At 68.2% G+C, this 18854-nt stretch overlaps 4 protein-coding genes across 6 annotated transcripts in view; 3 read left to right on the top strand and 1 right to left on the bottom strand.

Annotated features, from left to right (window-relative positions):
• REX1BD (required for excision 1-B domain containing) overlaps nucleotides 1–13415 on the bottom strand; it is a 133390-nt gene extending 119975 nt beyond the window's left edge. The window contains exon 1 of the mRNA XM_065652599.1: nucleotides 13412–13415. Within this exon, the coding sequence (XP_065508671.1) occupies nucleotides 13412–13414 (3 nt within the window). The 5' untranslated portion in view covers nucleotide 13415. The remainder of the gene's footprint in view (nucleotides 1–13411) is intronic.
• On the top strand, nucleotides 2847–4225 carry JUND (JunD proto-oncogene, AP-1 transcription factor subunit). The gene has a single exon (XM_065652426.1). It carries the CDS (start codon nucleotides 2988–2990, stop codon nucleotides 3945–3947), a length of 960 nt encoding a protein of 319 aa, XP_065508498.1. The 5' UTR covers nucleotides 2847–2987; the 3' UTR covers nucleotides 3948–4225.
• CIST1 (colon, intestine and stomach enriched 1) lies at nucleotides 5958–8586 on the top strand. The gene is made up of 4 exons (XM_065652807.1): nucleotides 5958–6058; nucleotides 7401–7949; nucleotides 8281–8426; nucleotides 8511–8586. The coding sequence occupies exons 1-4, from the start codon at nucleotides 6001–6003 to the stop codon at nucleotides 8556–8558; spliced, it is 801 nt and encodes a 266-aa protein (XP_065508879.1). The 5' UTR covers nucleotides 5958–6000; the 3' UTR covers nucleotides 8559–8586.
• Nucleotides 9302–18689, top strand: PDE4C (phosphodiesterase 4C). Of its 3 annotated transcripts, XM_065652581.1 has the most exons (16): nucleotides 9302–9446; nucleotides 9997–10211; nucleotides 13262–13444; nucleotides 13519–13555; nucleotides 13659–13723; nucleotides 13831–13880; nucleotides 14346–14458; nucleotides 14580–14673; nucleotides 15141–15319; nucleotides 15393–15491; nucleotides 15562–15726; nucleotides 15821–15920; nucleotides 16013–16167; nucleotides 16253–16375; nucleotides 17187–17369; nucleotides 17445–18689. In XM_065652581.1, the coding sequence occupies exons 1-16, from the start codon at nucleotides 9405–9407 to the stop codon at nucleotides 17961–17963; spliced, it is 2322 nt and encodes a 773-aa protein (XP_065508653.1). In that variant the 5' UTR covers nucleotides 9302–9404; the 3' UTR covers nucleotides 17964–18689. The 3 variants fall into 3 exon arrangements, with proteins under 3 accessions (XP_065508653.1, XP_065508652.1, XP_065508654.1); XM_065652580.1 differs by lacking the exons at nucleotides 9302–9446; nucleotides 9997–10211 and adding an exon at nucleotides 11372–11661; XM_065652582.1 differs by lacking the exons at nucleotides 9302–9446; nucleotides 9997–10211 and adding an exon at nucleotides 11948–12538.
• Nucleotides 18690–18854: the final 165 nt, after the last annotated feature.

Genomic DNA, 18854 nt, shown 5'->3' on the forward strand with positions numbered 1-18854 from the left:
GCTCTGGGGTAAATATAACCCCCTGGCAGGTGGCAAAGGACAGCGGGACTCGGCGGGGGCTCCGACACCTCCGGGAACAGCAGCTTCAGCCACCAGCCCCCGGCCAAAGTGACAGTGGCGCTGCCACCAGCTCCGTGGGCTGCCCCACTCGTGTTCCCCACGGGTCTGCAGGCGGAAGGGGCGGCTGAATCATGACCCTCATTAAACGCTCATTAAGAAAATGAAGCTGCCAGCTCGCCACGGGCATCAGGTGGCCACTGGCGAGACATGCTGTGGTGCCTCCGTTTTGGGGACCAGAGGCACATGGGACAAAGCAGCAGTGGCGATGGGATGGGGGGACATGGCAGGACGAGCCCCGGGGTGCTGTGACCCTCGAGGGGGACACCGGGGGGCAGCCGGGTTTTGCCGGGGGGTGCGGCAGCGGCGGCTGGGCCGGGCTGGACCGTGGCTGGTGGCTCGCAGCCCTGGCCACCGGCCAGCCGCACTTCCAGGGGGGCCCCAGGGCCGGTTCGTTCCTCCCTGCAACTAATTAAAGCACCTTCAGCCAAAGCTGGTTCTCATTTCGGTAGCGACGGGGGGGACGCGGGGGCACGGGCAGCAGCACGGATGGATGCGCGATGCCCACGGGGGCGTCCCCGGCCAGGGGGTCCCTGTGCGGTGCCAGGGCAGGGGGAGCCACCCCCATCCCCCGGTCCCTGTCCCCTCCCCGGTCCCCGTCCCTCGCCAGGCGGGTTTCGTCAGGACGGAAAGTCTGAACCTGCCGGTCCGGCCGCCGCCGCGCCCCTAATGACGGGTTTGCAGCGGAAACGCAGATGGCGGCTTCACCTGGGAGCTCCGCGGCGGGTCGGCACGCCGAGCCCTGGGGACGCGGGCACCGCCGAGCCCTGGGGACACTGGCACTGCCACCTCCCTGGGTCAGGACACCACGGACGGCGAAGGCCACAGGCTGGCGGGGACAGCAGGACCTCGGTCGCGTTCTGGTTTATTTGAGGGTTAAGCAACTGAGTTGATTTGGGATCTAATTCACTGCAGGCATGGGGGGAGGGGATGTCCCTGTCCCAGCCGCCTCCTGCCTCAGTTTCCCCAGTGCCAGCACCGGGGGCTGCCCCAGCACTGTCCTGGATGTCACCTGTGTCCCCTACAGCCTCCTCACAGCCAGGGCCAAGCCGTGCCCTGTGCCACGCTGTCCCCACGCCTGGTGCCATGTCACGCTGTGCCACACTGTCCCCATGGCCAGTGCCATGTCACACTGTGCCCCACGCCATGCCATGCTGTCCCCATGGCCAGTGCCACACTGTCCCCATGGCTGGCGCTGTCCCCATGGCCGGTGCCACACTGTCCCCATGGCCAGTGCCACGCTGTCCCCATGGCCAGTGCCATGTCACACTGTGCCCCACGCCATGCCATGCTGTCCCCATGGCCGGTGCCACACTGTCCCCATGGCCAGTGCCATCCTGTCCCCATGGCCAGTGCCACGCTGTCCCCATGGCCGGTGTCATGTCACACTTTGCCCCACACGGTGCCATCCTGTCCCCACGGCCAGTGCCACGCTGTCCCCATGGCCAGTGCCACGCTGTCCCCATGGCCGGTGTCATGTCACACTTTGCCCCACACTGTGCCATGCTGTCCCCATGGCCAGTGCCACGCTGTCCCCATGGCCGGTGTCATGTCACACTTTGCCCCACACTGTGCCATGCTGTCCCCATGGCCAGTGCCACGCTGTCCCCATGGCCAGTGCCACACTGTCCCCACGCCCGGTGCCATGTCCCACTGTGCCCCACGCTGTGCCACACTGTCCCCATGGCCGGTGCCACGCTGTCCCCATGGCCGGTGCTGTCCCCATGGCTGGTGCCACACTGTCCCCACAGCCGGCGCTGTCCCCACACCGTCCCACAGCTCATTTATCGCTCTCATTCGCGCAGCCCCGGGACCATCCGGCTGCGCCGCCTCCCGCCAGCACGTGCGTTATCGGCGGCCATCGGCGCCGCCTCCCCCCGCGCGGCGGCTGCACGCGGGGCCGGGGCCGGTGACGTCAGCGCTGACGCCGGTCCGCCCCCTCAGCCGCCCGCGGGTCCGGCGGCCGTGACGTGCGCGCCACCGCTTAACTCCTTCCGCGCTGCCGGTTGAGCGGGGGTGGCCCGGGGAGGGCCTGGCCCGGTTGACCCACCGCGTCACGGCACCGGGGCTGGCGGAGACCGGGGCGGCGTGACCGCGCGGTTGGCCGTGCCCCCCCGCCATGTGGCCGTGCGCGCCGGTGCTCGCTGGGCAAACCGCACCGTTCCCGGTACCACCGGGGGTAAACACCGGGGAGGCAGTGCCGGGGCGACTTTCCGGTATCACCGGGGGCACACGCACGCCATGGCGGCTCCGTCCCACCGGGACAGGGACCGGGCGGGCAGAGCCCGGTGTGCACCGGGGGTGGCTACCGGCCCGGTGTGTCCCACACGGTTCCCGGTGTGTTTATTTATTCACCGCACCGTTTCGCAGCCGGTGCCCGGTGCCCGGTCCCCGGTCCCGCCCCTCCCTTTGTGCCCCATCAGCCCCGGCGGGGGCGCGCGCGGCGCCGGGGGGACCACGTGACCGCCCCTTCCCCCGCGCTGACGTCAGCCCAGGGGCCCCCGCGCTGTTGTCCGGTTTACCCGCCCGGTCGCCCCGGCGACGGCGGGAGCCAGGAGTGGGCGTGGCGCCGCCTCTCCCGGGGCGGAGGCCACGCCCCTTTATGCAAACGAAGGCGGGCGAGGACGTCATCTGCAGCCAATCAGCGCCCGGCGCGGTGAGGTCACCGCCGCGGCGCCGCGTATTTAAAGCCCCGCGGGGGCCGCGGCCGCGGCAGACGCGTGTGTGCGCGCGCGCAGGAGCTGGGCCGCCGCCGGTCCTACCGGCGCCTCCCCCGCCCTCCCCTCCCCCCCGGCGCAGCGTTCGCCCCGTTCCTTTCCCTTCCCCCCGCCCCGGCCCCCCGTTCCCCCGCAGCCGGGCGGGGGAGGAGGATGGAAACACCCTTCTACCATGATGATGTGTTGAGCGGCCTCGGCAGCGGCTTCGCCCCGTCCTCCGGTAGCAGCGGGCTCCTCCTGCCCTTCCCCGGCGGCAGCATGATGAAGAAAGACGCGCTCGGGATGGCCTTACCGGAGCAGGTGGCGGCAGCGTTGAAAGCACCGGGCGCGACGACGAGCGGCGAAGCGGCGGGTTTGCTGGGCTCGGCCGAGCTGGGTCTGCTTAAACTGGCGTCCCCGGAGCTGGAGCGGCTCATCATCCAGTCCAACGGGCTGGTGACCACCACACCGACCAGCGGCCAGTTCCTCTACCCCAAAGCGGCCGCCTCCGAGGAGCAGGAGTTCGCCGAGGGTTTCGTTAAAGCGCTGGAGGACTTGCACAAGCAGAACCAGCTGGGCGGCGGCGCGGCGGGGAGCGGCGGCGGAGCGGGAGGAGGCGGCGGCGGTGGAGGAGGAAGCGGCGGAGCGGGCGAGCTGCCCGCCGCCGGGCTGGCCCCGGAGCCGCCGGTTTACGCCAACCTCAGCAGCTACCCGGCGGTCAGCTACGCCGCCGACCCCGGCCCCTTCGCGGCGCCACCCCCGCGGCTCCCGCCGCCGCCGCCGCCCCCGCCACCCCCGTTAAAGGACGAGCCTCAGATCGTCCCGGAGGTGCCGAGTTTCGGGGAGAGCCCGCCGCTCTCCCCCATCGACATGGACACGCAGGAGCGCATCAAGGCGGAACGCAAGCGGCTGAGGAACCGCATCGCCGCTTCCAAGTGCCGCAAGAGGAAGCTGGAGCGGATCTCCCGGCTGGAGGAGAAGGTGAAGAGCCTCAAGAGCCAGAACACGGAGCTGGCGTCCACCGCCAGCCTGCTCCGGGAGCAGGTCGCCCAGCTCAAGCAGAAGGTCCTGAGCCACGTCAACAGCGGCTGCCAGCTCCTGCCCCAGCACCAGCACCAGGTGCCGGCGTACTGACCTCCCCCCCGGGGATCCCCCCCTGCACCACCGAGGGGGCCCGGACACGGACTGAGGGGCCCCGCGGGACTTGAGGGTGTGAGGGGAGGGAGAGGACAGTGTTTTGTTTTTTTTTCTCGAGGTGTGGGGGGGCACCGGCCTCTTCCCGCGCTGCAAACGGACTTAGACGGGGAGCCCGGGCCGCCCCCCCCCCGCCACCCCGCGCCGGGACTCACGGGCCCCCGCGCCCGAGACATTCCAGTCAGGCCCCAGTAAAACTCCCCCCGCGACAACGGTGACCGGCTTCTCGGTGTTTGCTGCGCCGGGGGAGAACGGGGGTGGAGGGGGGGGGGAACGGATGGGACCTGGCGCGGCGGCGCGGGCAGGAAGCGGCGCGGCCGGCTGCCATCTTGGGGCGGGGGGGGGACAGGGCAGGCGGGGGGGTACTGGGGGGAATGGGGGGCGGAGGGGAGGGATGTGGGGTGCTGGGAGGAGGGGGGGGGGTTACCCCCGGGGCTGGCGGGGAGGAGGGCTCTGGGGGTCACTGGGAGGGGGTGTTGGGGGGCTCTGGAGGTGTTGGGGGGTGAAGTGTGTGCTGGAGGGTGTTTGGGGTGATCTCAGCAGGCGATGGTGGAAGCTTTGGGTGTTGGGAGGGCTCCCTTGGGTAGAGGGGGATGTTTTGGGGTTACAAGGGCTTTGGATAGAGGGGGATGTTTTGGGGTTAAAAGAGCTCCCTGGAGAGGGGGGTCTGGGGTTACAAGGGCTCCCTCGGGGGTGTCTGGGGTTACTGGGGGTTCCCTACGGGTGGGGAGGTGTTGTGGGGAACCTGGCTGCTGGTCCCGGCTGTGGTGTTGTCCTGCCAGCCCCCGGGGCTGGTTGGTGCCTCCATGGGGGGGTCCCCCACACCCCCCTGACACACACAGTGCTCTGGCACCCTGGGGTCACCCCACAGCTCTTGGCTGGGCCACCCCGAGTCTGGGCGTCCTGGGCTCTGGCACCTGGCCTTGGCTTCCTGGCACTGCCATGGCTCCTTCTCCATGGCCCCCACCTGCAAGGGCTGGTTCCCCAATCCAACCCATGGAGCAGCACCCAAGGGACAGACCCTCTGTCCTGGGAGCATTTGGGGACAGTGGCACCGGCCGCAGGAAGGTTGACTTGGTCGCTCTGGCTGGTTTCAGCCGCGGCGTGCCGAGCCGTGCCATACCATGCCAACGCCGAGGATGGCCCTGCTGGCGGGGGGCCCAGCACACTGGGGCCCTGCCCTGGGTGGTGGCGGCAGTGGGGGGAGCATGGCCTCCCTGGGGACCCGGGGCGGCTGTGGTTTGCCGGGAGGAAGCGCTGTTCCCCGCCGTGCGGAAGCGGCCCCGGCGCGGCCATGCTGCGCCCCAGATGTGGTGCTGCGCCACCGGGACGGACGGGGTGTCTGTCTGTCCCTGCGGCAGAGCCAGCGCAGCCCCGTGGCTGTGGGTCTTGTGTCCCCATGTCCCTATGTGCCCATGTTCCCAGGTCTCAGTGCCACCACATTCCTGTGTCCTCAGATCACTTTGTGCTCAAGTCCCTGTGTCCTCACATCGCAAAGTCTCCGTGTCCTCAGATCCCTTTGTCACCACATCCCTACATCCCCAGATCCCTTTGTCCCCACATCTCCTAAGTCCCTGTGTTTCCAAATTCCCAGATCCCTGTGTCCCCATGTCCATGTTGCCAGGTCACTGTGATCCAGATCCCTGTGTCCCCACATCCCCAAGTCCAACCATCCCAATGTCACCATGTCCCCAGATCACTTTATTCCCGCCCCCCACCCCTGTGTCCCCATGTCCCCACTCGGACCCTTCCCCTCCCCGGGGTGACACCAGCAGGGGTGGCTCCCACTGCCCAGGGTGGTTTCACGGTTCGGGGGGTGCGGCACAGGGGAAACTGAGGCACGGGGTGGGGTACGGGGGATGCTGCGGCGCGGCCCGGGGCCGCCAGGGGGCGCCGCGGGCGGGGTCGCCCCCGCCTCCCCCGGGGCGGATAAAGGCGGCGGCGGCGGCGGCGGCGGCGGCGGGCGGCGGCAGAGCGGGCCCGGGGCGGCGGGATGGCCCGGGGCGCGCTCCGCCTGCTGCTCTGCTGCGCCGCTGCCGTGCTCCTCGCAGGTACCGGGGGACGAGGGGTGGGGGGCACCGGCACGGGTCCGTGCACCCCGGGGGTCTCCGTGAGGTCCTGGGGGCACTCGGGGGCCGTGCACGCCGCGGTACCGGGAGGGCTGTGTGCTTCCCCGTGGCCTCCCGCTGCCCAGCCCTGCAGCACCGGCCACCGGGGGGGGGCCGGGAGGGGTTCCCGTGGGCTCCCTGACGCTCTGCTCTGCCGGGCTCAGCGTGTTCTGGGGTCCATATGCCTCCCCCAAGCCTGGGGAGCACTGCGGGGGGGCTCTGCCTGCTAACCCAGCTCCGGGGGGTGCAGCGGGGCCGGATCTGGCCCTGCCCGGGCCAGCCGGGGTTCTTTGGGAAGGTGGGGTGGCTGCACCCACTCCCTGGGGGACCCGGGGAAGCTGTTGGGGTCTGTCCCCCCTGGGGGCTCCCCGGGTGGGAGGAGAGCACCCTGCCCCTCCCGCAGCTGGCAGCACCGCAGGGCAGGATGCGGCCCTGGTGCTGCCAAACCGGCTGGGCCGGCTGGTGCTTGCGGTGGCGTGGGTGCTCCGGCACCGCCTTGGCACTCTGGGGGCAAAGGGCCCCCATACTGTGTGCTGCTGTGGGCTCTGCTGCACCATGGTCCCCCCATTTCCAGCCTGGGCCCCCCGACCACTCCCCTGCACCCCGGGGTGCCTCGGCTTGCCCGTCCCAGCACGGGAGCTGGCACCCAACACTGGGTGCTCAGCCCTGGGCTCACCGCCAGCCCGGTGCAGAGTGGCAGCTGGGTGGGAATGGCCCATCCTGTGGGCCCCGTGGTCGTGGGGACCCCCAGCAGCCACTCACACAGTCCCGCCTGGGTGCTGGCGCTGGGTGCTGGCTCTGCCGTGGGGCATTTTGCTCCGGTGTCCCCCCGTGGGGCCAGGCTGGACCTGCTCCTCCTCTTGTGCAAACAGGACTTGGGCCGATAAGGGCACCGCGGTGCCGGCGCTGCCCGGCAATCCCCGTCCCACGAGGCCACAGCAGAGTCCCCATCGCAGGGTGGCCCAGGGCTGCCTGGTGGGTGCCACCGGGGCTGGGCTGGCACGTGTCCCTGTGCACATGCCCACCTGCCGCGCTGCTCTGCTCGTCCTGTCGCACTGTGCCTGTGCCGTGACGGCTCGGGAGGCTCTTCCCAACCCTGGATTTCTGGGATCTGATAGTGGCTTAATCCCGGTTTTCTGGTTCTCTGTGTGTGGTGAAACCACCTGGGAAATGAGCATCATGAGGCCGGGAGCTGGGGCAGGTGCCACTGTCCCCCCCGGGGCTCTGCCTGCCCCACGGTCCTGCCACATCCTTGCTGACCAGCTCTCTCTCCTCCACACTTTAGAGAGAGGACATGGTACCAACAGCAGCACAGTGTCTGTGAGCTCATCGGCCACAGCAACACCTGCACCTTCATCCGCCTCACCCACCTCAGCGCCTCTGTCCAGTGCACCGGCCACATCACTGTCTGCGTCACCTTTAACTGACACAGCCACCATATCGGCTCCAGAAGCATCTATATCTTCATCCAACCCAGTCACAGCATCACCTCCCACCACGATACCAGGCTCAGCAGCACCTACGACATCTCTGACACCTCGCTCCAGCTCGACCATGACACCGTCATTGTCGCAGCCGACCGTGCCCAGCTCCCCGACCACCGAGCATCTACCCAGCTCGACGGCAACGCTGGCCCCATCCTCACCTGGAACCTCCGGGTCCCCTTCTCCGCCGAGTTCTTCTCCGCCGAGTTCTTCTCCGCCGAGTTCTTCTGCGCCCAGTTCTTCTGCGCCCAGTTCTCCTGCGCCCACTGTGACCCCCAGTGCCAGCACCTTGGCCACCGGCTCCAGAACGACAGCAGCGATCAGCACCAGCACCGCAGCCAGCAGCTCGGGTGAGAGCCAGGCCGGGGGGCACTGTGCAGGAAGGGAACCCCCAGACCTGCTCATGGCCATGGGCTTGACAGGAGCCCCAAGTTCCCCCTAGACCCCCCCACTCAGGGGCTGTGCTCACAGGATGGGATGGGAGGCTCAGGGGTGCAGGTCTCCAGGTGACCCCAGAGCCCAAGCTGGTCCCCCACAGGTGGAGGTGACGCTAGAGCCAGGTGCTGGGTCTGTGAGGGGTGGGATGGGGGCACCTGGAGCTGGTCTTGAGCTCCCTCTCGCCCAGGCACACGGCTTGGTGGTGCTGGGGGGTAACGGGGTGCCTGTCTCCCGCTCTTGCAGCGCAGGCCCCTGCCAAACCCAACCCCGGCGTGGTCGTCGTCATCTGCCTCTTCGTCTGCGTGCTGGTGGGGGCAGCAGCGGTGCTGCTGGTGCGGCTATGCCGGCGCGGGACCCCCCAATTCCGCCACCTGGACGAGGTGCCCATGGTGCGTGGGGGGGGCTGGGGGGTGGCAGGGAGGGCAGTCGGGCAAAGCTGAGGGTGCTCACCCCACTTTCTCTCTCTTCTCTAGAGCAAGGTGACAGAGGGGTCCCCCATCACCCACTACGGACCCAGGTGACCCCCACGCTGCTGAATAAAGAAGCTGCTGCCTTGGCTCTGGTTTCCCGTCTGCTCTGCACCCTGCCCAGGGAAAACCCCCTAGTCCTGGGGGAGGCCACAACTGCTTTTGGGGTCCCCCCCACACCAGGCTGGAGGCCCCGGGGTGCCCCCAGGGTGGGTGTGGGGTGCGGTACGGTGGCGCACAAGGTGGTGGGGGCCGTGCAGGCCCCCCCGGCGGGGTGGGATGGGAGGGAGCGAGCAGCCAGGCACGCACGTCGCCTTCCTTCTGCTCCGCTGCACTCGGCCAGGGCCTCGGCACGCTGCGGGGACGGCGGCGCACCGCGAGGACCGGGCGCTGGTAAGGGGCTGTGGGTGAGGGCGAGGGGCTGGTGGCAGCAGGGACCCCTGTGCCGGGGCTCAGCATCCCCCCAGCTCGGGCTGAGGCTGCTCCTGGTGCTGGTTGGGGTGTGGGGGGCTCAGCCCCAGGGAACAGCGGGAGCTGTGTGCTCACAACCGGTGCACCCGGGGTCCCCAGGGATGGTGGTAACAGGTGCCCCTGGCACTGGGGGGTTCATGGCTTGGCGGGTGCTGGGACCAGAGGCCATCCCCGTGGCCTCAGGCCTGGGTGACCTGTCCTCATCAGACCTCGGGGGCAGCGGGACGGGGGGGACTGTGCCGGGGGGGGCAGCTGCGGGGCCCTGAAACCCGACGCAGAGGCTGAGCCTGGGCAGCTGTCACGGCCGAGACCCGGCGCCCATAAATCACGGGCGGGAGGATCCCGCGTGTCCCGGCCAGCGGGGGGGGTCCCGCCGCTGAACCCCCTCACGACCGTAGCTCTCGGAGCTCCCCCCCGGCAGGGACGGCGATGAGACGGAGCCGGACGGCGCTGCCCTTCCTCGGCGCGGAGGTGAGACCGGGATGGACACCGGGGACCGGGGGGGTGTCCCAAGGGCGGGGGTGTCCCCGGTACGAGCGTCCCCGCGCCGGGCCCCAGGGCAGCAATAACCGGGATGGAGGCGTTGAGCGGGAGTTAATTATCCTCTTAATGGGCGGTTAATTATTATTCACCTCTGCGTAATTGCGCGCCGGCTCCGGGGGTTTTTCCGGCGGGGTCCCCGGGGAAGGAGCGGGAGGCGGCGGCGGCGGGGAGGGGGCTGGGGAGTCCCGGCGGCTCCCTGCGCTGTGGGCTGAGCCGCTCCCGGTGCACCGGCCGTGCCCTTGGCCTTGTGCACCCCGCCTTCCCCGGTACCGCCGGGGTGCAGGGCGGCACCGTGTCCAGCAGGGGGCGCCCGCGCGCTACCGGCGCCCGGTAACGGGGAGGCGGGTGGGGGGAGCTGCCCCGGGGGAGGGACCCCCGTGCCGCGGGTGGGGACACACACGGACACCGGGAGCAGCACCCTGCAGAGCTCGCCGGTACCGGTGCCGCCGCCCCTCACCGCCGCCCCGTCTCCCCGCAGCGCTGCCGCGACGCCACCGAGGCCGCCCCGTCGGGCCCGGGCCCGGGAACGGCGGTGGGCGCCGTCCGCCGGCGTTTCTCCGGTAGCCCGTTGCTGCCGCCGTTGGGCTGCCGGTTGGCGGAGGCGGCCCGCGGCCCCGAGCCCGAGGGCAACCGGGTGGTTTTCACCATCGAGGAAAGCGGCCCCAGCAGCGGCGACGAGTCCGAGCCCCCCCGGTAAGAGCGGGACGGGGGGCGAGGTGTTTGCTCGCCCCGGTGCCACCGGGATGGGGTTACCTGGCAGGGCGGTGCCGCTCCCGGTTTCAGCACCGGCGGGGCGGACAGCGGCCCCGGGGCACCGGTACCGGCACCGGGAGAGCGCCCGGTGCCAGCGGCTGCTGCGGGACAGACCCCTCTGTCACCATCCCCGCTGCTCCGGCCCCGGGATGTCCATCCTGTGCACCCGATGTCACTGTCCCTGTCACCCGTGTCTCCCCCATCCTGTTCCCATCCCCATCACCCCTGTCCCCATCACCTCCATCCTTGTCACCTCCGCCCCCATCACCCATCCCCGTCCCCATCCCCTGTCTCCATCCTCCTCATCCCCTCCTTGTCCCCATCCTCCTCATGCCCTCCTTGTCCCCATCCCCTGTCCCAGCCTGGTGCCACCGCAGGGCTGGCCTGCCCCTGCCCGGAGGTGACCTCAGTCCCGGCTGTGCTGCTGCAGGGTTATTTTTGGGCCATTCCCCGCCCCCCGTGCCTGTCCCAGCCTGGCTTGTGGGGACAGCATGGGCCTGGCACAGCGGAGGGACCTGGCTCCGGTGTCACTCGCTGTCCACCCCCTGCACAGACGTGTCTGGCAGGGACAGCTACAGCCAGGGGGGGACGGGACTGGCTGTCCTGTGGCCAGTGTCCTAGGGCATGTTGGCTGCCAGGTAGCCCAGGGGGCCAGGCTTTGCCCCTGCCTCAACGTCCCCTGATGTCCCTCTGTCACAGCATTCCTCTGCCATGATGTCCCCATGCTTGCAGTCCCTTGGAAGCGAGTATGTCCGGGCTGCTCCAGGCTCAGACGCATCACTTGGTGACACCGTGGCATGTCCACGCTGCATGTCCAGGATGCGCCAAGCTTGGCTGCATCCCTTGGTGGCACCATGGCACGGCCACCCCGCATGTCAGAGCCACTTGGGGCATTTTGCCGCGTGTCCGGGCAGAGCACCCCTGTCCTTGTGGGAGCAGCTGCCGCCTTGGGGACAGCAGAGTGGCCAGTGGCACAGGGCCAGCGAGGGGCCACGTGCCCAGGCAGCTGGGCGCACACCGGGCAGCGCAGCCGGGGGGGACCCGCTCCATGTGCCGGAGCCAGACAGTTGTTTAATTTCCCAGGCGCGGGCGGGAGGGGGATGGAAACTTTCCCGGGGCCGCTGGGGGGGACGGGGCTGGGACGGCCACACGCTTCCTGCTCCGCACCGGCGGGCAGCGTGGCCTCCCCGTCACCGTCACCGCCCTGTCGGGGGTCCCTGGGCTGGGCCATGCTGCCCACCACGTACGGCTCACGGGGGGCTTCTCCGGCGGCGTCCCCCTGCGGTTCCCCCTGTAATTCCCCCCGCAATTCCCCCGTCCTCTTCCGGAAGCTCCTGATGAACCAGAGCATCCGCCTGCAGCGGCGCTTCACCGTGGCGCATCCCCTCTGGTAAGGGGGGGGGACGCTGGAGGGTCCCCGGCAAGGGGACACGCTCGGCCCTGGGCAGGCGGGAGGAGGCACCGGGCTGCGCTGCTGGGACAGGGTCAGCGTGGAGCCCCCCCGTGCTGTGGCATGTCCCCAAGGCCATGGGGGACAAGCAGGGGTCAGCGGGGGTCCCCTCGCAGCCGAGCAGTGGGGAGCTGAGCACAAACACCCTCATTGCAGTGATGGGCAGGCGAGGATGTGCAGGTGCCATGGGGGGGCAAGTGGGGTGGTGGGGAGGGCAGAGGGGCTTTTCCTGGCACCGCAAAGCACCGAAACACCCACCCCGGCACAGCTGGGCACCCCTCTGAGCCTCCCACCTTGGAGCTATAGAGGATTTGGTTTTGGGTGCCCCCCTGCTTGCACCCCGGGGTGCTGGTGGGTGCTGGTGGGTGCCGTGGGGATCAGCAGGTCCCTCCTCAGCAGCAACAGCACCTATTTATAGCAGCCCCCGGCCCCCCCGCCGCTCCGCGGTTATTAACACCGACAGCCTGTCACCCAAACAAGGGGGTTTAATTAATCACAAACCCCCCCATGGGGGCTCCTGTCCCCCCTCTCCCCCTGCTCAGGGCTGTCCCCTGGGGTGGCAGTGGGGTCAGAGGTGGTGGCACGGGGCCGGGAGCAGCCGCGGGTGTCACCGCGGGGCCGTCGGAGCCACAATGCGGCTTTGTGTCCCTGGTACCATCGGGGACGCAAGGCAGAGGCAGGGACAACAAGGGGCCGGGGGTGGCACAACGCGGTGCCGCTGCCAGGGACGGTCACAGCGCGGGGAGCGGTGGCACTGCCGGAGCGGGGAGATGCTGCCGGGCAACCGGTGCCCGTCCCGGAGGCACTCCTGCATCGGGTAGGTGACAGCGAGATGGGGACAGGGTGGCCCCAGCGGCCCCCGCGCTTTTCCAGTTCACCCAGTGCTCTGGGGTGGCTCGTCCCTGTCCCCACAGCGGGGGTGGCCATGGGGACACACAGCCTTTCCCATGATCCCAGAGCAGGAGAGGGGGGTGAGGCGGCCACGGACACCAAGGGGACACAGCAGGGTCACCATCCTTGTCCCCGTGTCCCCTGTCCCACCACGGACCCGCACAGCTGCTGGGCAGTTCTGATTGGGGTGTCCCCAGGTCACCACCAGCCTGTCCCCGAGGGCCAGGCCTTGGCTTCCTTAGTGGTTTCTGTCCTTTGGTGTCCCCTGGCTCCGTGCCATGGCTGGGACACTGTCACCCCCCATGGGACATGGTGCCTGGAGCTGAAGCTGATGGAGGTTTTGGGGCTTTTGAGGACTCGGGACAATCGGGGACCGTGAGGAGGGGACAGGAGAGGAGGTGGCCCTTCTGGGGTCTCTGGAGCTGGTGGCTTGAGCGTGGGGGTCCTGTCCCACCTGGGTGACACAGGACAACCCGCCTTGGCTGGCCGGTGTCCCCAGCACCCGTGAGGTCTGTGTGCACTGAGTTGTGCCCGTTCTCAGCAGCGGGACGAAGGAGCTGGTGTGGCCATGCTGGGCGGTGGCCCGTGTCACCGCAGAGGTACCCAGGCCACCTGCCCCGTGCCAGCCTTGCCCCCTGTCCCCTCGCAGCTTCGACCTGGAGCATGGCCCCCCCGGGCGGGGGGCACTGGACCCCCAGGCCAGCCCGGGGCTGGTCCTGCAAGGGACGTTCCCCCATGGCCAGCGCCGCGAGTCCTTCCTCTACCGCTCCGACAGCGACTACGACCTGTCCCCAAAAGCCATGTCCCGCAATTCCTCCATTGCCAGCGACCTGTGAGTGTCCCCCCACACCCCGACCCCCACCCTGACCCCCCGCCCTGAGCCTCACACCCGCTTTGCTCCCGCAGGCATGGAGAAGACATGATCGTCACCCCGTTCGCCCAGGTAGGTGCTGTCCCTGTGTCCCAGCAAGGAGGGGACGCTGCCCTACACTGGGGTGGGTGTCTGGGGGGGTCCGCGTGGCCCCAGCCCCCTTTCCCCCCGCCAGGTCCTGGCCAGTCTCCGCACCGTCCGGAGCAACCTGAGCCATCTCCAGGACCGCGCCGGCATCAAGTGAGTGTCCGTGGGACAGGGAGGGCGAGGGTGTCACCTGGCTGGGGGGAACTGTGACCCACGGCAAGGGGGGGGACACCTGTGCTCAGCCCCCCTGTGTTTCGCAGGCGAGCGTCGAGCAGCAGCCTCCCCTCCGGGAGCAAGGCCAGCCTGGCCGGTGAGTGCCGGGGGGCGATGGGGGACGATTCGGGGACGAGGGACGGGTCCCATGTGGCCCTGGGGGGTGCACAAGGCCACCCCCAAACCAGGGCAGAGTCACGGCTTTGCCCTTTGGGCTCCATGTCTGGTTTTCGGCAGCTCCGGCCGCTCTCGGCGCGGTGGAAAAGCTCCCGTTGACGTCAAACCTTCCATTAATAAAACCCCGGCGGCCGGCGAGGCCCCGCGGGAGCTGTCACCCCCCGCCCGGGGACAGCGTGACACGCCAGGCCATGGGGACAGCGTGACACCCCGCTGCCTGGGGATGCTTGACCCCCGTCCGGTCCCCCGCGTCCCCCCGTGTCCCCAGCTCTGGGGGCACAGCCACCCATGGGGGCTCGGGGTGCTGGGACCCTGTGTGTGTCCCCGTGCCGGGTCACCGTGGCGGTGGCGGGTCCCTCGCCAAGCCGGTGTCCCCCCCCGGCAGAGGATGCCCAGCAGAAGCTCTCGCGGGAGACGCTGGAGGAGCTGGACTGGTGCCTGGAGCAGCTGGAGACCCTGCGGACCCGGCACTCCGTCAGCGAGATGGCCTCCAACAAGGTGAGAACCCTTGGGACGGACCCCACATTGCCCTGGGTGGGGGGACGGAGACCCCCCAGGATGGGAAACTGGGGGTCCTGCCCGCTCCCCCTGGCGCTGAGCCCCTTCCCGCTCCCCCCAGTTCAAGAGGATGCTGAACCGGGAGCTGACGCACCTCTCGGAGACCAGCCGCTCAGGGAACCAGGTCTCCGAGTACATCTCCAGCACCTTCCTGGGTGAGGAGCCTCTCCTGGGTACCCCCGCTTGGGGACACCCCCACCTGGGTGTCACCTCTCGGCTGGCAGCTGGGTGGGATTCACATCTGGGCACGAATCCTGTGGCACCTCGTGGCACCCACGGGGACGGTGCCGCTTGCCTTTTGCAAAAACAATTCAATTTATGGAGCTTGCGGGGGAGGAGGTTCCACATGTCCCTGCGGGATTTGCTGCCTTGTGGGGGTGTCACAGTCACTGTCCTGGCTGGGAGTGCTGATGTATACTGGTGCATGCTGGTGGGGACATCCCTGTGGCCATGGGGGGGTGCCCAGGGTCTAAGGTGGGTGGCCCCATGCAGGGGGGGTGAGAAGAAGCACTGGGCATCCCCCCGTTGCCATGGCACCACGTTGTCATCCGCACGTCACCGAGGGGACGCTGGGGGACACACCAGGCTCCCCTCGACTCATGACCCCCCTGTGCCGGCCCAGACAAGCAGCAGGAGGTGGAGATTCCCCCAGCTAAGGACAAGGACAAGGAGAAGGAGCGGAGGAAACGTCCCATGTCGCAGATCAGCGGCGTCAGGAAGCTCCCGCATGGCTCCAGCCTCGCCGCCGCCGCCATCCCCCGTTTCGGGGTCCGGACGGACCAGGAGGGGCTGCTGGCCAAGGTGGGTCCCAGCGGGGGTGACCCAACCAGCCGCGGGGTCCCCCGTGCTGGATCGTTGTCCCTTTGGTCCCCAGGAGCTGGAGGACACCAACAAGTGGGGTCTCAACGTGTTTAAAGTCGCCGAGTACTCGGGCAACCGCCCGCTGACGGTCATCATGTACAGCATCTTCCAGGTGAGCACCTCGGCGGGATGTCCCCGTCCCCGTCTCCACGGCCAGATGGGGACAAGCCGCCTCCCTGCAGGAGCGTGACCTGATGAAGACTTTCCGCATCCCCGTCGACACCTTCATCACCTACATGCTGACGCTGGAGGACCACTACCACGCCGACGTGGCCTACCACAACAGCATCCACGCCGCCGACGTGGCTCAGTCCACCCACGTCCTCCTCTCCACGCCCGCGCTGGAGGTGAGTCCTGGTCCCCACAAGGCCACCAAGGCCACCAAGTGTGTCTGGCTGGGCTGTGATGCACCCACAATGGCTTTTTTCCCCCCCATCCCAGGCTGTCTTCACAGACCTGGAGATCATGGCCGCCATCTTCGCCAGCGCCATCCATGATGTTGACCACCCTGGTGTCTCCAACCAGTTCCTCATCAACACCAGTGAGCCGGGGCACAAGGATGGAGCTGGGGGGGATGTGGGGGACCCCGGTGTCCTCCTGGGTCACCCTGGGGTGACCGGTGTCATCTCGCAGACTCAGAGCTGGCGCTGATGTACAACGACGCCTCAGTGCTGGAGAACCACCACTTGGCCGTGGGCTTCAAGCTTCTCCAGGAGGAGAACTGCGACATCTTCCAGAACCTGAGCAAGAAGCAGAGGCAGTCACTGCGCAAAATGGCCATCGACATGGTACGGGGGGGCCCGGAGCACCCCAGGGTGGGGGGGCTTTGTGGGGGGGTCAGGCTGAGCCCCGTTCCCACCTCGCCCTGCCCAGGTGTTGGCCACAGACATGTCCAAGCACATGAATCTGCTGGCGGATTTGAAAACCATGGTGGAGACCAAGAAGGTGACGAGCCTCGGGGTGCTGCTGCTGGACAACTACTCTGATCGGATCCAGGTGGGCGTGGGGACACGGGTGGGGAACCTTAGTGATGCTCCACGTGTTGGTTGTGGCTCCGGTCAGGGCTGCTGTGAAGTCCTGTTTGGTGCCACCACCCGCCCGACCATGGCCAAGGGGGTTCCTGGCACAGGGGTGGTGGCCCCGGTGGACGAGGGACTTTGGGTAAGTCTGTGTCTGTGTCCCACGAGCCACCAACGTGTCCTGGTGGCCACGAAGGCCAACGGCACCTGGGGTGTGTGAGGAAGAGTGTGGGCAGCACATGGAGGGAGGTTGTTCCTCCCCCTCTGCTCTGCCCTGGGGAGGCCCCATCTACAGAACTGGGACCAGTTCTGGGCTCCCCAGTTTAAGAAGGACAAGGAATTACTGGAGAGAGCCCAGCACAGGGACAAAAAGATGCTGAGGGGTCTGGAGCATCTTTGTGCTGAGGAAAGGCTGAGCGAGCTGGGGCTGTTGAGCTGGAGAAGAGAAGCTGAGAGGGATCTGATCCATGGGATCAATATCTCAGGGCGGGTGTCAGAGGACGGACCAGACTCTGTTGAGTGGTGCCCAACGCCAGGGTGAGGGGCAACGGGCACAGACTGAAACACAGGAGGGTCCATCCAAATATGGGGAGAAACTTCTGTGCTTTGAGGTGCCAGAGCGTGGCCCAGGCTGCCCAGAGCGGGTGTGGAGTCTCCTTCTCTGGAGACATTCAAACCCGCCTGGGATGCTGTGTGATCTGCTCTGGTGACCCTGCTTGAGCAGGGGTTTGGATGGGTGATCTCCAGACGTCCCTCCAACCCCAACCACCCCGTGACTCTCCGCACAGGTCCTGCAGAACATGGTGCACTGCGCCGACCTCAGCAACCCCACCAAGCCGCTGGAGCTGTACCGGCAGTGGACCGACCGCATCATGGTGGAGTTCTTCCACCAGGGTGACCGCGAGCGGGAGAAGGGGATGGAGATCAGCCCCATGTGCGACAAGCTCACGGCCTCCGTGGAGAAGTCCCAGGTGGGGCAGCGCTGTGGGGCTGGTGGGGCACAGGGCTGGGTTTTTGAGGGGGCTCAGCTCTGCTTTCCCCCCCAGGTGGGCTTCATCGACTTCATCGCCCACCCGCTGTGGGAGACGTGGGCCGACCTGGTGCATCCCGACGCCCAGGAGATCTTGGACACGTTGGAGGACAACCGGGAATGGTACCAGAGCATGATCCCACGCAGCCCGTCCCCACCGCCCGAGGGACCTGGTGCGTCCCCCGCTGCCACCGACAAGTTCCAGTTCGAGCTGACGCTGGAGGAGGAGGAGGAGGAGGGTGAGTTGGACACGGAGCCCGAGGGGGCTGAAAGCCCCTTGGACGAGGACAACAGCGGCTCCAAGACACCAGCCACAGATGACTCGGGGTCGGCTGACACCGAGCGCCTCTCACCCGGCCCTGGGGACCGGGACTCGCCTGTCACCCACCCCAGGGACGTGGACAACCGGCGGGTGCTGGAGGGGACGTTGCCAAAGGACGGTGGCGGCGGGTGCTCGGTGCCAGGCGCTGAGGGCAGCCAGGGGCTGTGCCTGGACACGGAGGGCAACGTCACATTCCTGTCCCTGGGCAGGTAGCAGCACTGGCCGGTGGGTCCCCTCGCTGCCGTGGGGACATGGGACAGGGCGCTGCCCCGGCAAGTGACGGGCACTGCGGGGACACGAGGGGACACAACGCCTGTCCCATGTGGGAGCTGGGCAGGTCCTGAGAGGCACGAGGACACCGCTCACCCTGTCCCAGCAATTGTCCCCTGCTCCGACCTGGTGTCCCTGTGTGCAGCTGCTGGGGAAAGTCCCTGTCCCCTTCAGACAGGGCATGGGGACACTGCTCCTGCCACATCTTTGGGGCATGGTGCCCCACAGGGCTCCAGGGACAGGTCCCCCATGGGGCCAGGCACACCCAGAAGCATTTTGGTGTCCCTTTGGTGTCCCCTGGCAGAACCGCAGCCCCGCGGTGGGACAGCGAAGGGGGCCGGTGACATCCCCCAGCACGAGGGACTGGGGCGCAGCACAGGCGCAAGCCAGCGGTTTATTTATTTGGGGACAAATTCACTTTTTCAAGCCTTTTTTTGTAGCTCACTTTTTAATACGAGCCTCACCTAGGCGCACTCACACGCGTTCCTGCGGCAGAAAGATGCGTTTCTGCTCTGTGATCGATCCTCAAAACGCTGCGTTTGTACTTTGCACTTCGGGCCCCGGTGGGTGCCGCGACCCCCCCACATCTCCACAGGGGCCGGCGCAGCCCCTGGGGTCCTTTGGGTTTCTTCCTTCACCTTCCAGAGATTAAACCTGGTTTGTTCCTCACTAATTCCGATCCTTTAAGTGCCTCTTTACCGCGCTGCTGCCGCGGGAGCTGTGCTCGTGCCACCGTCCCTGGGGACTGGCGTTGTTGGTGGCCCTGCTCGGTGTTTGAACAAAAGCCGAGCTCCTCCCTGGAAACCTCGATCCATCACTGGCAAACACAACCGG

Source organism: Caloenas nicobarica, chromosome 27 (assembly GCF_036013445.1).
Source record: "Caloenas nicobarica isolate bCalNic1 chromosome 27, bCalNic1.hap1, whole genome shotgun sequence".
Taxonomy (NCBI): domain Eukaryota; kingdom Metazoa; phylum Chordata; class Aves; order Columbiformes; family Columbidae; genus Caloenas; species Caloenas nicobarica.